Source organism: Staurois parvus, unplaced genomic scaffold (genome assembly GCF_062004578.1).
Source record: "Staurois parvus isolate SC_StPar_1 unplaced genomic scaffold, SC_StPar_1.0 ptg000829l, whole genome shotgun sequence".
NCBI classification, from domain to species: Eukaryota; Metazoa; Chordata; class Amphibia; order Anura; family Ranidae; genus Staurois; species Staurois parvus.
The window spans coordinates 1,075,068-1,090,701 of NW_028318625.1; the positions used below are offsets into that span (position 1 = coordinate 1,075,068).

The following is a 15,634-nucleotide window of genomic DNA, read 5'->3' on the forward strand; positions in this document are numbered from 1 at the left end:
CAAGAATAAGTCCGCAAGTCCTTACGGAATACAAATTTACCTAACACTGTTCTTTATAGGCTGTCATTCAGGAGTCTGCTAGAAGCATCAATGCAACCGGTTAAAGGGTCTCAGTTAGGAATAAGTTACATAAGTAGACTTATAATGATGGTGAGTTTGAACTACTGTAGTAGTCACTTAGGGCTCGTTCACACTTGGCTGTTTTACCAACGCTTGCCAAACGCCCCTATAGCGTTTGGCAAGCGTTGGTCCAGTGTTTGCGGAGCGTTTTTAACGCTCCGCAGACGCTCCGCAAATGCCGCATGTGCGGTTTAGCGGCGGTTGCTATGCATTTGCCGAGCGTTAACCACTTCCTGTCCGGACACTTTTACCCCCTTCCTGTCCAGGGCAATTTTCAGCTTTCAGCGCAATCACACTTTGAATGACAATTGCGCGGTCATGCAATACTGTACCCATATGAATTTTTTACCATTTTTTTGAGACAGATAAAGCTTTATTTTGGTGGTATTTATTCACTGCTGAGATTTTTATTTTTTTTACTATGTAAATGAAAATGTCCAAAAATTTTGAAAAAAAGTGTTTTTTTTATAAAATTTTGCAAATAATATTTCATCATAAATCTTGGCCAAAATTTATTCCGTTATTTTTTTAGTTAAAAAAAAAAAATCCAAATTAGTTTATAACCAAAAATTATAATTTTTAAACATTTTTTTTTACATTTTTATTTTATTTTTTTATATTATTATTTTTTACTGTCACCCTAGTAGTACAGTGGTGACACTGTACTACTTGTGGGGGTGATGAAGATTTTTTTTTTTTTTGCACTGATTGCTTTTACACCCATATAGGATGTAAAAGCAATCATTTCTCTTTCTCTCTGTCTGCATTCTTGCAGTCATTGAGAAGTACTGAGTGAGCTGTGATTGGTCACAGCTTGTCACATGGTACAAGACTGTTGTGAATAGCCTTGTACCATGTGACCTCTGTGATCATTCACAGATTTCACACGTAGTAAGCAATGATGTCACAAGTGACATCTTGCTTACTACTTTGCATGTGATCACTGATTGGCCAATCAGTGATCACATGATCAGGACCTCGTACAGAGGTCCCGTCCGATGATCAGTGTTTCACTGTGTCCGGAGGACACAGCGGGCACCGGATTGCGGTGCTGCGCGCTCCCAGGGAGCGCGCACAGCTAGAAAAGGCGGGTGCCGTTTATGAACGGCAACCCGCCCCTGGACTGCCACCGCCCTGCCGTTTATAAACAGCAGGCGGACAGCAAGTGGTTAATAACGCCCCACAAACGCCTATAATGAAGTTTGAGTGGTGTTACCGCTCTGCAAATGCCCCGCAACCGCGTCGCAACCACACCGCAAACGCCGGCCGGGTGTTTGCGGAGCGGCACCATAGACTAGAATAGGAGGCTTCAACGTCTCCTGACTCGACCAGAGGCGTCCGTTTTGAAGCGACGCGACGCAAACGCTCCCGTTAGAACAGCACCATGTGCTGTAATGTGCAGAATTGGCAGAGGCGTTTGGAAAGCGGTAAAAACGCTTCCCAAACGCCTCTCTGCCGCCTGCATACAACGCTAGTGTGAACGTAGCCTTAGGTGACAGTGATGCTATTCTCCTTCCAACACATTCCCAGGGAATGCTGAATAGCTCCAATCCCATGAGAATATGTTACTGCACTATTTGAGCATCATCTCATGAGATTTTGGCTACTCAGCATTCCCTGTGATCTTGTTAAAATGACTGTAATGTCACCCTCTGCAGTAGAAGTTGAGTTGAGGGAAGATATTAAACAAATATATATATATATATATATTTATTTATTTAAGTTTTGTCCCCTATAGTTTTATATTGTGTATATGTGTATATATATATACATACAGTGCTCAGCATAACTGAGTTCACCCCTTTTGAAAAGTAAGATTTTAATCAATATCTCAATGAACACGAGAACAATTTCCAAAATTGTACCAAAACTGAGTTTTATAGAACGTTTGTTTAACTCATTACATAAAAGTAAGGTTAATAATATAACTTAGATTACAAAACCTTCCGTTTTACTCAAATTAGTTGATGCAAAAATGAATACACCCCACAGCAAAAACTACTATAGATAGTATTTCGTATGACCTCCATGATTTGTAAGGACAGAGCCAAGTCTTCTAGGATGGAATGAACAAGTTGGCGACATATTGCAACATCCATCTTTTTCCATTCTTCAAGAATAACCTCTTTTAGAGCCTGGATCCTGGATGGAAAGTGATGCTCAATTTGTCTCTTCAGAATTCCCCATAGGTGTTCAATTAGGTTCAGATCATGAGCTTTAGGAGAGGCTTCGTTCGTGGAAGACACCTATGCATGCCATTCCTCTGCAGTGTACACCGCAGGGGCAGTCTGACAACTCTTGGGGCCCCCGGCCAATAGGGGATCATGGGGCCCCTGTGTCCTTGCCCAAACTCAAAAAAGCCTATAAAAAAGGTACCAGGGGCATTTCATGGGGCCCCCTACTGACCCCGGGCCCTCGGGCAGTGCCCAAGTTTCCAAATGGTACACCGTATTGTGTCACGGGAAACAATCACCCCAGTTTGGTTTTCTACTTCTTTAGCTAACTGCAGTGAACTTACAATGGTGATTTTTTTCAATCCTTCTCATCAGAAGATGCTCCTATCGAGGTGGTAACTTCTGTGTACGGCCTGGACATCTCTGTGAGATGGTTTCAGTTCCATCTTTGTTAAATTTTTGTATCACTTTTGCTACAATATTCTGACTGATAGGTAAACCTTTGCTGATCTTCTTGTAGCCTTCACCTTTCTTGTGTAAATAAATTATTTTCTTTCTCAGGTCTTGTGCCATTTCTCTTCCATGTGGTGCGATTGCTGACAGCATAAAATGGGAAGGGGTTTTCTTTGTTAAGTAACGCCCTTTTATAATTAAGTGTCTGCTGGACACCTGTTTAATGAATAATTAGGCTCACCTGTAGTTGAATTCTTAGAATCCTAATGCAGGCCATAGATGGGTCGAAAATCGGCCGATTTTTCTTTTAAAAAAACAAACAATCGGTCGTTCAAGCGGCCGACGTTAAAAAAAACAGCAACGGTAAAAACAATTGGCCGATTTTCATCCCGTCTACAGCCGGCAAAAAGTGTCCCTGCAGAGAGCTTCGCTATTTCTTTGACAGTTCTTTGACATTTTTAGTGGATGCAACAATGTATCTATTTGTATCCATTTCGGATACAGATGGTTTTATTTGGAAACAAATAGATACATTGTTGCAACCGCTATAAATGTCAAGGAACTGTCAAAGAAATAGCGGAGCTCTCTGCAGGGACACTTTTTGCCAGACTGGAATTCTTCTTCTTCCTCTTATTCTTCCTCTTCTTCTTCTTCATCCTCTTCTTCATCCTCTTCTTCTTCATCCTCTTCTTCTTCTTCATCATCCTCTTCTTCTTCATCCTCTTCATCCTCTCCTTCTTCTTCTTCATCCTCTTCTTCTTCTTCTTCATCCTCTTCTTCTTCTTCATCCTCTTCTTCTTCTCCTTCTTCTTCATCCTCTTCTTCTTCATCCTCTTCTTCTTCATCCTCTTCTTCTTCTTCTTCATCCTCTTCTTCTTCATCATCCTCTTCTTCTTCTTCATCCTCTTCGTCATCCTCTACTTCTTCCTCTTCTTCATCCTCTTCTTCTTCTTCATGCTCTTCGTCTTCTTCATCCTCTTCTTCTTCATCCTCTTCTTCATCCTCTTCTTCTTCCTCTTCTTCATCCTCTTCTTTCTATTCTTCTTCATCCTTTTCTTCTTCTTCTTCATCCTCTTCTTCATCCTCTTCTTCTTCTTCCTCTTCTTCATCCTCTTCTTCTTCTTCCTCTTCTTCATCCTCTTCTTCTTCATCCTCTTCTTCATCCTCTTCTTCTTCTTCTTCATCCTCTTCTCCTTCTTCTTCATCCTCTTCTTTATCCTCTTCTTCATCCTCTTCTTCGTCTTCTTCTTCTTCCTCTTCTTTTTCCTCTTCTTCTTCTTCCTCTTCTTCATCCTCTTCTTCTTCTTCATCCTCTTCTTCTTCATCCTCTTTTTCATCCTCTTCTTCTTCCTCTTCCTCTTCTTCTTCTTCTTCACCCTCTTCTTTTTCTTCTTTTTGTCTTCCTCTTGCAGGTCATGCGCAGATTTTTTTTATCGGTAAAAAGATTGGCCGATTTGCCCATCATTGCCGCAAAAATCGGCCGAACGGCAAAATCGGACGATTTTTTCCAACTTTAACGATAAAAAAAATCTGCCAAAATACCGAAAAACGGCCGAACAATTAGCCCACTAACGATCCGAAAATCAGCCGATTTTCGACCCATCTATGGCCTGCATAACATATTTGGGCTTTCAAGGCACCAGATATCAAATAATGACAACTTACATAACATACAAGCTTTTATTTTTACACAATAAAAAAAGAATTATACATAAAACACATAGTAAAGGGAAAAGATTCTGAATCATAAATATAGGTGCACCTAAAACAAATATCCAACCTTCTATAACGGTATTACATTTGTAGATCAAGATAACCAATTGCTTAGTCCAAAGAAGGGCCATGTACAGGGGCAGACTGACCATTTGGAAACTCGGGCACCGCCCGAGGGCCCAAGGAGTTGTCAGTCCGCCCCTGGCCATGTACAATACCATAATTACATTTTATAGAAAGAGGGATGGAAAATGGTCCCCATTGATCTCTACACGTTTCATGGTCCAAACTGCTTCATTAGGAGCAGTACATATAAGAATCTATTACAATCTATAAAACAAAAAAACAGTAAGTATGTACAATGACAATTTCTAACAGATACAAATTTACATCAAATTTTCTCTTTGCCAAATCATTTTTTTCCCAAGAAGCATGTGGTTTTCCAGGCATATCCATCATCCCAAAGCTGCCCAATGAGGGAAAGACATCCCTGGAACCATGCGCCATTCCCAAAGCAAGACCACTGGAGCATAGGTCTTACTTTGGGGAGCAGTGGTCTTGCTTTGAAGATTGCCAAGACCCTGAAACTGAGCTGCAGCACGGTGGCCAAGACCATACAGCTGTTTAACAGGACAGGTTCCACTCAGAACAGGCCTTGCCATGGTCAACCAAAGTAGTCATATTGAGAGGTTGTCTTTGGGAAATAGACATATGAGTGCTGCCAGCATTGCTGCAGAGGTTGAAGGGGTGGGGGGGGGGTCAGCCTGTCAGTGTTCAGACCATACGCCGCACACTGCATCAAATTGCTCTTCATGGCTGTTGTCCCAGAAGGAAGCCTCTTCTAAAGACGATGCACAAGAAAGCCTGCAAACAGTTTGCTGAAGACAAGCAGACTAAGGACATGGATTACTGGAACCACGTCCTGTGGTTTGATGAGACAAAGATACACTTATTTGGTTCAGATGGTGTCAAGAGTGTGTGGCGGCAACCAGGTGAGGAGTACAAACACAAGTGTGTCTTGCCTACAGTCAAGCATGGTGGTGGGAGTGTCATGGTCTGGGGCTGCATGAGTGCTGCCGGCACTGGGGAGCTACAGTTCATTGAGGGATCCATGAATGCCAACATGTACTGTGACATACTGAAGCAGAGCATGATCCTCTCCCTTCAGAGACTGGCTGTTTATTTACCCTTGAAACCTTGAACCTTGAAATGATGAAACCTTTTATTTCACATTAGATTTCCTGAAGTGGAAGTTTTATCTGGAGGAACCTACACCTACTCATGTAAGTACTGTGATTGAATAGCTTTATATTTAGCTTTTGTGTAATATTAAAAACCTCAAGGGCATATATTTAAAGTAAAGGAATCATATAGCAGAAGATTTTTCAGCAGAATTTCTGATAAAATGTCATACATTATATATTTTTATATTGAACTGCTTTCCTTTTTCCGTATAGCTGACGCTGGCTTTCAGAAGAAAGAATCAAGTTCAGGTGAGTACTAAGTATGAAGTGACCAAAATATAATTAAACCATAGCAGTAAAGTTATCACAAATTTTATAATTTACGTCCACCACCCAAAATCAGTTGCCTGCATTGGTTTAGTATAACAATTATCTAGAGACACTGGAGCATATGTACTAAACCTGGAGAGTACAAAATCTGGTGCAGCTCTGCATAGAAACCAATGAGCTTCCAGGTTTATTTTTGTCAAAGCCTAATTGGCCAAGCTGAAGTTACAAACTGATTGGCTACCATGCACAACTGCACCAGATTTTGCACTCACCAGTTTTAGTAAATCAACACCACTATTTCCATTTTTCAACAGTATTTATCATAATTATTAAGAATACTTTTACACATAAAAGGATACTTGGGTGATAACCCTGATATCTATGGTACTAGCAGGGTCAGCAGACAGAGCTGGGTTTTTGTCTTTTTTTCAGCCAGACTAACTATGTAACTATGAAACTATTATTGTTTTTTTTTATTATTTCAAAAACAGTATCCTAAATATCTAGTCTAAAGTGTAAAAATAAGTAGAAGAGGCGATTAATACATAAAAATAAGTAGTGCAGCGCTATATGAAATTAACCTTAATAACAGAAAAATGAAAATAAGTCCACTGTAATATCAATATGCGGATTCCTCAGTCCACAATGAAAACTTCTAACGTTGTAGATGCAATCCGGTCTCCCGTTGTGGTAATATGAATAGATTGCCTACTCACCAGAAACCCAATACAAAAACGCAAATCTGGATCACATGCATCCTCGGATCTCGGATAAAGATAGCCCAGAGATGGTATCCTCTGGTGGTCCCCTGGTGCCTGAGCTCCCTGGAGGGGTTTACACAAATGTCTTCTAAATGGCTGCTGCAGGAGAAGGTCATAGCCCACAAAGCTTTGCATAAAAAGAATATTAAAAAGCTATTCAGTGCATTTAACACACTCCACGAGCTATGTATATTTTTGGGGCTTCAACAAATTTATCACTTAGCAATAATAAAGTTTTATGGTTCCCCTACAGCATTATATACTGAGGATCAACATTCTAAAGCATAATTAGAAGTTATAGGCATAGGTTTAAAGAATAATAACAAGGGGCAGTTTGCCATCTCTCCCGTGGTCCCACGTGGCTTTTATTTTGTAGCGACAAAAATATATTTCGTGCAGTTGTGGCCAGGCAGTGAGCCTACAGTATAATGCCAGCCAAGACTTTTTATGTAGACTTCAGTAGTAGGGAAAGGTTAGAACAAGGTTCCTCAAACTTGTTTTTACAAAAGGAAAAGTTCATCGCTCTTCTGAGAGTCAGACTATGGCCGGTCAAAGTAAAATAGGATACAGATCAATGATTAATGGGAGTAAACCATGCTTCAAGGTCAGTGGACATTGGGAGTAATAACTGCCCAAGGGTCAATTAGTGGGAGGAAAACCATCCTAGAGTTGGAGGTTAGTGGCAGTAAACTGCACTATATGGTCAGCGGACATTGTAAATAAAAAATATCCTGGGGTTGGCAATGAATGGGAATAAAAATACAAAGTTGGAGGCCAGTGAGAGTAAAACATTTCCTGGCATCAGTAGGAGGAAGAATAGTGCTTCATTATTGGTGCCAGTGTGAGAAAAAGTAAATCACCTATGGTATCAGTGGAAGGAATTATGCTCCAATGTTAATGTCAATGGGAGAAATCTCCCCAATAGGGAAAGAGTTTAATGTTGTTGTTGACCAACAAATGTTCCTTACATGTTTTCTTTTCCCCAAAACTTTACAAACTAGTAACTGGCCAATACTTAGATATTTAACTCTTTACTTAAGAAGATATCCCCACCAATGCAAAGAAGAATTTTTCACTGTAATGGTAAAATTAAAAATCAACATGTGAAATACTGAATTCATATATAAATCTCACTAAAAACTATTGGAATGTTTCTCTTTAAAAAAATATATTTATATAAATTTGAAAATGTTTTTTTTACTTGTCAAAGGAAATAACAAGGGCACAAACCAAAAATAAACAAATATCACTGGCAAAGTGGAACAGAGACTGCAAATTAAAAATTACAGGAAGAGATGTGAACCTAACTAGACAGTTCTATTACAGTCTTAAAATGTACCCATGAATTATGTTCATAAGGCAATGCTGTTTTTCTTGCCTTGCATTTTTTTCCACTATTTGTGTGTTTTAGAAGTATATGATTGACTTATTGAATACTATTATAGATGATAATATGACAAGGGTTACAAAAATTAGATACAATGTATATTCTCAATTACGTCGATAAATCCTGTACTATATAAAGGTTTTCATGTTCTTCCCCTCTTGGGCAAGCATACCATGTTATACTGTATGCTTGTACTGTATGTTGTTTTTTGTTTGCTGAACAGAATCAGCATCTCTTGTTATCAAAGGCTAATGCACAAAGATTCATAGCTTATTGTAAGAAGTACAAAGGACGACCCTTGAGAAACAGGAAACAATTACCGTGGTTTGGGGAGTTACCTGTCACCTTTTTTTTTTTTACATCTAAATAGTTTAAATTTGGAAGAAAAAAAACAAAACAAAAGTTCAACCCAAAACTTTTTCCAGCTGTTATACTTGTATGGAGTGGACAGCAGTCTCCTATTATTAATGACTTCTCCAAAGGTCTCTTGAATCCGAACTCAGTTGTATCTCCACTCCCTTGTCACTTGTTGGACAGAACAGTCAATAGCACACAGTGCTTCACTTCAGTATACAGTACTGCTGTGCTACTAATTAATGACTTACTATTACAATTCCCCAAACTAGCCTATCGCTGCTCATTACGAGGAATTCCCAAAAACATTTATTAGTATTTATTTTAAGTTCATCTGTGCCCAGGATATGGACATTGAACTGTATACATATTCTTATCAAATAATATAAAAACTGTGACCTGACCTCTGTGAGTCTGTGAGGTCTTTTAACCCCTTCCCACCACCGCCTCCTGGTCGTTTAGGAGGTTCCGAATACCAAGAGGCAGAGGTGGGCATTCCGATCATGCGACTACTGCCATTGGTAGTCACAGCAATTACATGATCGGGAAGCTCCTGATCGCAAGTATGCACCGGGAGCCGTCCTGTACCTGCTGGTAACTGGGCCGGAAGTGCGCAGGGCACGCACTCTGAGCACACAAATGTTTACATTTGGAGTGCATATATGCAGCCTCGCGGTGGTAAAAAAAACAACCCCCCCCAAGGCTGCATATATGCCTACGGCCGGCGGCAAGAGGATAATGTAGAATTATTCATTCTCAAAGATCTTCGAAAATCAAAACAAAGACTCCAGAGCAGTGGTCTCCACTGTTGCTTGGGGACAAATGTGGCCGTTTGTTTGCCTTTATCTGGCCCTTGGAGCAATATTCCTCCAACTGACACCAATGACGGGGCACCATTCTTCCCACTTACACCATCAATGGGGCACTTTTGCTCCCACTGATACCAACCATGGGTTACTATTCTTCCCACTAAAAACAATGATGGGACATTGTTTACCACCACTGATGCTGGGGCATTTTTTACTTTTAATAGCCACAGTCTGGCCCCCTAAACCCGAACGTCTGGAGGCCCCTGTTCTAAAGTCTGGTTTTAGTCTGTTTCCAACAGTGTACAAGCACCCGGAGGTTGTTTATATTGGAGGGCTGGCAGCCTGCCAAGATGGTGGTGCAATGGAAAGTAATAAAGAAATAACTAAGATTTCAATAACTGTGTTGTGAACTATAAAAAGTAAATTAATTTCTCCACAATGTATACAGATACAGAGATGAATGTGGACTTGTTTTAAGATGAATGCAGACTTGGGAGAACTAAGACAATTTTAAAATGAATGCCTTGGGGTGGGAAGGGAAATAATAGCATAAAGAGTACTATAGTTATATATTCTTATATAGCGCCATCAAGTTATGCAGTGCTTTACATATATTGTACAGTCAGTCCACAACCCTCAAGGAGCATACAATCTAATATCCCTAATTCACATTCATACATGCTAGGGCCAATTTAGACAGGAGCCAATTAACCTATCAATGCTGAACATGCGTGTGGGAGGAAACAGGAGTGCCCAGAGGAAACCCATGCAGGCACAAGGAAAACATGCAAACTCCAGACGGGTGGTGCTGAGATTGGGAGTTGAACCAACAGCTCTTGCGCTGCAAGGCAGATGTGCTAACCATTTAGCCACTGTGCTGCCCAATCAATGTATGGTAATTTGATTGTTTGCATAACCCTGGTATTCTTCTTTTACTTTTGGTTTGTGTAATTATTGTATAATTTGCCTTCCTCTGGATCAACTGTGAGTATAGGATTATAACTTTTTTTTTTTTAATGGTCGAACTGGATGGACTTTTGTCTTTTTTCAGCCAGACTAATTATGTAACTATGTAATTAATTCTAGGGAAGTTGCACCCCACTACAGTTGGTGGAAATATATATGTATATGTATATAATCCATTTGGGAGAAGTGACAGATATTGTTTTTAAAAGTTTTTTTTTTCTTTTTGCTAATGTTGCTGAGTTGCTCATTACTGCTTTTTACTGTAAATAAATCTGCAATGGTGCCACACAATGATATTTTTTTTTTTTAATGGTCAAACTGGATGGACTTTTGTCTTTTTTCAGCCAGACTAACTATGTAACTATGTAATTAATTCTAGGGAAGTTGCACCCCACTACAGTTGGTGGAAATATATATGTATACATACAGTTGCAAGAAAAAGTATGTGAACCCCTTGGGATTACGTGGAGTTTTGCATGAATTGGGCAAAAAATGGGCTCTGAACATCATCTAAGTCACAACAATAGAAGAACACAGTCTGCTGAACATAATACTACACAAACATTAGATGTTGCCATGGTTTAATTGCACATAACATGTAAACATTTACAGTGCAGGGAAGAAAAAGTATGTGAACCTTTAGACCTAATAACTGGTTGACCCCCCTTTGGCAGCAATAACCTCAACCAAACGTTTCCTGTAGTTGCAGATCAGACCTGCACAACAATCTGGAGTCATTTTGGACCACTCCTCTTCGCAAAACTGTTTCAGTGTAGCAATATTCTTGGGATGTCTGGTGTGAATCGCTCTCTTAAGGTCATGCCACAGCATTTCAATCGAGTTGAGGTCAGGACTCTGACTGGGCCACTCCAGAAGACATATTCTGTGCTGTTGCAGCCATTGTTTTGTTGAATTACTTGTATGCTTTGGGTCATTGTCCTGTTGCATCACCCATCCTCTGTGGAGCTTCAGTTGGTGGACAGATGGTCGTACGTTTTCCTGCAAAATGTCTTGATAAACTCTGGAATTCATTTTCCCATCAATGACAACAATCCGTCCAGGCCCTGAGGCAGCAAAGCAGCCCCAAACTATGATGCACGCTCTGCCATGTTTTACAGTGGGGATGAGGTTTTGATGTTGGTGTGCTGTGCCTTTTTTTCTCCACACATAGTGTTGTGTGTTCTTCCCAAACAACTCAATCTTGGTTTCATCTGTCCACAGTATATTTTGCCAGTAGTGCTGTGGAACATCCAGGTGCTCTTTTGCAAACTTCAAACGTGCTGCAATATTCTTTTTGGACAGCAATGGCTTCCTCCGTGGTGTCCTCCCATGTACTCCATTCTTGTTTAATGTTTTCCTTATTTTAGATGTGTCAACAAAAATGTTAGCATGTGCCAGAGATTTGTGTAGGTCTTTAGCTGACACTCTGGGATTCTTCTTTACCTCATGCAGCATTCTGCGCTGTGCTCTTGCAGTCATTTTTACAGGACTACCACTCCTAGGGAGAGTAGCAACAGTGCTAAACTTTCTCCATTTGTAGACAATCTGTCTTACCGTGGACACATGAACATCAAGGCTTTTGGAGATACTTTTGTAACCCTTTCCAGCTTGATGCAAGTCAACAATTCTTGATCGTAGGTCTTCTGAGAGCTCTTTTCTGCGAGGCATGGTTCACATCAGACAGTGCTTCTTGAAACCAGTAACACCAAAACAGGTTTGTGTTTTTTAAGGGTAGGACAGCTGTCAGCAGCACATCCAATATCATCACACTGATTGGAGTCAAGGTTGGCTCACTCCTGGCTCCAATTAGCTCTGGGAGAAGTCATTAAGCTGGGCCTCACATACTTTTTCCTCCCTGCACTGTGAATGTTTACATGTTATGTGCAATTAAACCATGGCAACATCTAATGTTTGTGTAGTATTATGTTCAGCAGACTGCGTTCTTCTATTGTTGTGACTTAGATGATGTTCAGAGCCCATTTTATGCCCAATTCATGCAAAACTCCACGTAATCCCAAGAGGTTCACATACTTTTTCTTGCAACTGTATATAATCCATTTGGGAGAAGTGACAGATATTGTTTTTTAAAGTTTTTTTTTCTTTTTGCTAATGTTGCTGAGTTGCTCAATACTGATTTTTACTGTAAATAAATCTGCAATGGTGCCACACAATGATATTGGAAACTACTATTGCTTGATCAGCTTCAGCAACAACAAAGACAGTATGTTATTATTCATAGTAATGAACATAAGTGCTAATATTTTCACAACACAAAAACTCTCAAGTGTCTAATAGGAGAGATGTTTGAAGCTCTAAATATAGCCTGTTAACAAGCTTATCTCCATTTCTATAGCTGGGAGGTCTGCAATTAATTTGTTCCCTAAATCAGAAAAACAGAATAATTTGTTGTCTGTCCTGTTTTAGGATCATTGGGAGCCAGTAGCAGCTATATTATGTCCATATCCAACATTTCAACATCATGATTGACACGCCAAGCACAAAAGGATTAGGCATGTGAAGTTTAAGCAAATGAGTCCATTTTGTCACCGTTATGTTTGTGGCACTGATGCTTATAACATATAAAGCAACATTAATAATACCCATCAACTAATTTAGTCATTTACACTAACTCAAACCCCTAATCATGAAACTAATCCTTAACCCTGAGCCTAAACTCTAATATATTTACATATATAGTTTTTAGCAAACGCAAAACACACAAAGAATCTGGCAGTGAAAAACCTGAACCAATATGTCTGTACTAAGTATAACGGATTCTCCTATTGGTTCATGGGAGCGAGATGAATTCGCAATTCAAATCCATTTAGCACTGACATACTGGCGATGAGGAGTGGCAACATAGATTCTAATTTTATTTTTTATTTGTCCATGTGCAGAATTTTAGAGGGATATGGAACTCATAACCAGTTGATATTAATATGAAATTTCACAAGGGCACTAAACTGTACTGTTGTCAGTTTAAATGCAAATGGTGCATAAGTACATTATTATTATTATACAGTATTTATATAGCACAGAAGGGTGTGCTCAGCGCTGTACATTAGCGAGGGGGACAGAACATGAGACAATACAGTACAATACAATACACGAGGGGTTCGAGGGCCCTGCTCTTTCAAGTTTACAATCTAGGAGGGAGGGGATAGTGGTACAGGAGGAAGTGGCTGTGGGGGATGGAGTGGTAGGAGTGGAGGAGATCAGTTGTTAGGTGAGGGTGGGGTAGGCTTCCCTGAAGAGATGGGTTTTCACGGTGCTCCTGAAGGTGAGGAGGGTAGGTGACAGTCTGATGGATTGGGGTAGGGAGTTCCAGAGGATGGGGGAAGTCCTGGAGAAGTCCTGCAGTCGGGCGTGGGAGGAGGAGACCAGGGAGCTGGAGAGTAGGAGGTCCTGTGAGGAGCGAAGGGCACGGGTAGGGTGGTATTTGGGTATCAGGTCAGTTAGGTAGTTTGGGGCAGCATTGTGAATGGCTTTGTAGGTCAGAGTTAGTAATTTGAATTTAATGCGTTGGGCAATTGGGAGCCAGTGAAGGGATTGGCAGAGGGGGGAGGCAGATGTGGAGCGGTTGGTGAAGTGGATGAGTCTAGCCGCTGAGTTCAGAATAGATTGGAGTGGGGATAGCAATTGTTTGGGTAGGCCAGTGAGAAGGGAGTTGCAGTAGTCCAGGCGTGAGATGATGAGGGAGTGTACGAGTTGTTTAGTAGTGTCCGGGGTGAGGAATGTACGTATCGTGGAGATGTTGCGGAGGTGGAGCCTGCATGACTTTGATAGTGATTGGACATGAGGTTGAAAGGAAAGGGTGACACCCAGGACTTTGGCGTGTGGGGTGGGATTGATAATGGTGTTGCTAGTCGTGATGGAGAGGATGGGGGGAAAACTAGGAGCTTGGTTTTGGACAGGTTTAACTTGAGGAAATAGAGGGACATCCAGTCTGATATGTTGTTCAGGAGGTGGGCGATGCGGGCGGAGAGAGAGGGGGTGAGGTACATAGAGAATTTAATTATTTCTAGGCTAAGTTCACACTCCTGCAATACAATTTTGATCCAACTTTAATTATAATTATATAGTGCTATCTGGATGCAACTTTGATAAGGATTGTAATTTCTATGGGGCCAAAATTGCACTGGAATTGCACCAAAGTAGTACACGAACCTTTTCCAAAATCACTCTAATCTGAGCACCATTGAAAATCATGTGATTAGCCTTGTCATGCAGTTTTATGCTACTCAAGTGGCATCTGAAATCTCACTAGTGTGAACCAGACCTACATCACATTTGGATAGCACTTTTGTATACTACTGTATGTTTTAGTTGTAGCTGGGCTTGAGGAATAACAACTTAGAACTTCTAACATGTCAATTTAGACATTTCTTGTCTGATCCTCTGTGCATTTGTCCTTTTTATTGTTAATTTCTATATTAATTTCTGTGTTTTGTTTCTGTTTTCTGTGATACGTATGCTATTCATGATGTCGTGTGCAAATATGTGTAGCTACAGAAAAAGTATAGAAAACTCAATATGTGTTATACATGTTTTACCCATTATTCTATTTGTTTTTCTAGACTTTTCTCTGGAGAGTATCCTCTGAGGAACTTCACACTTTAAGAAATATGCCTCCCTGAAAGCACTGACCTGCTATGTTTCAGTTCTGTTTTGCTTAATTAATGTCATTACAGTTATAGTAATACTCACCTATTGCTATTAACTGCTTTCATCGCATTTATTTTCTTCTATCTCTAAAAATAAATGTTTTTCTTCATGCCTTCTGTGGTCTTATTCATGAAAATATGGCATACCTTAGATAAAAATCATGCATGTTGAAGACCTTTCGCAGCATTTGTGACACCATGAAAAAATGATCAATTGCTATTAAATGGGGATCAAGGCTGACAACCAGATATGACATCAAAATATACGACTTGAATACAGGACAATCCAGTAGACTTAATCCCCTTTGTTCCCTAGAGATTGCTCCGTAAATGGATTACTGCAAGACTGGCAACCAAAATGGATTATAAACGTTTAATTTGCTCAACAATTGGGGGATTTGTATATTAGCCTTGATGTTAGTTGACACTCTGTTAGACTGGAGATAGAAAATATATACTGTATATCAATCTTTAAATATAATAATTTTCATTGACGTAGTTCTGGATTATAATTGCTGTGTTGCACTTGACCCTGGTTACACATTTTCTACATTAGCACACTAAACCCCTCCTAAAATCTAAGGGACAGTAAACTTGCCCTTTGGTAAGAGTTTGAGGGCCCTTAATCTTCAAACTACAGATTGGGGGCTACGTACTAGATTTTGTCTGGTTCGCTGCTAGGGTCACATCTGCAAACCTAGGAATTAGATTGTTTTTTG

At 40.1% G+C, this 15,634-nt stretch overlaps 1 protein-coding gene across 2 annotated transcripts in view; it reads left to right on the forward strand.

Moving 5' to 3' along the window:
- Positions 1-15,028, forward strand: part of LOC149443817 (thread biopolymer filament subunit gamma-like) — a 29,320-nt gene extending 14,292 nt beyond the window's left edge. The window contains exons 7-10 of one of the 2 annotated variants that reach the window (XM_089655252.1): positions 5,697-5,743; positions 5,918-5,953; positions 12,676-12,761; positions 14,829-15,028. In XM_089655252.1, the coding sequence (XP_089511378.1) occupies positions 5,697-5,743; positions 5,918-5,953; positions 12,676-12,734 (142 nt within the window). In that variant the 3' untranslated portion in view covers positions 12,735-12,761; positions 14,829-15,028. The remainder of the gene's footprint in view (positions 1-5,696; positions 5,744-5,917; positions 5,954-12,675; positions 12,762-14,828) is intronic. The other variant, XM_089655253.1, reaches the window with a different exon arrangement.
- Positions 15,029-15,634: the final 606 nt, after the last annotated feature.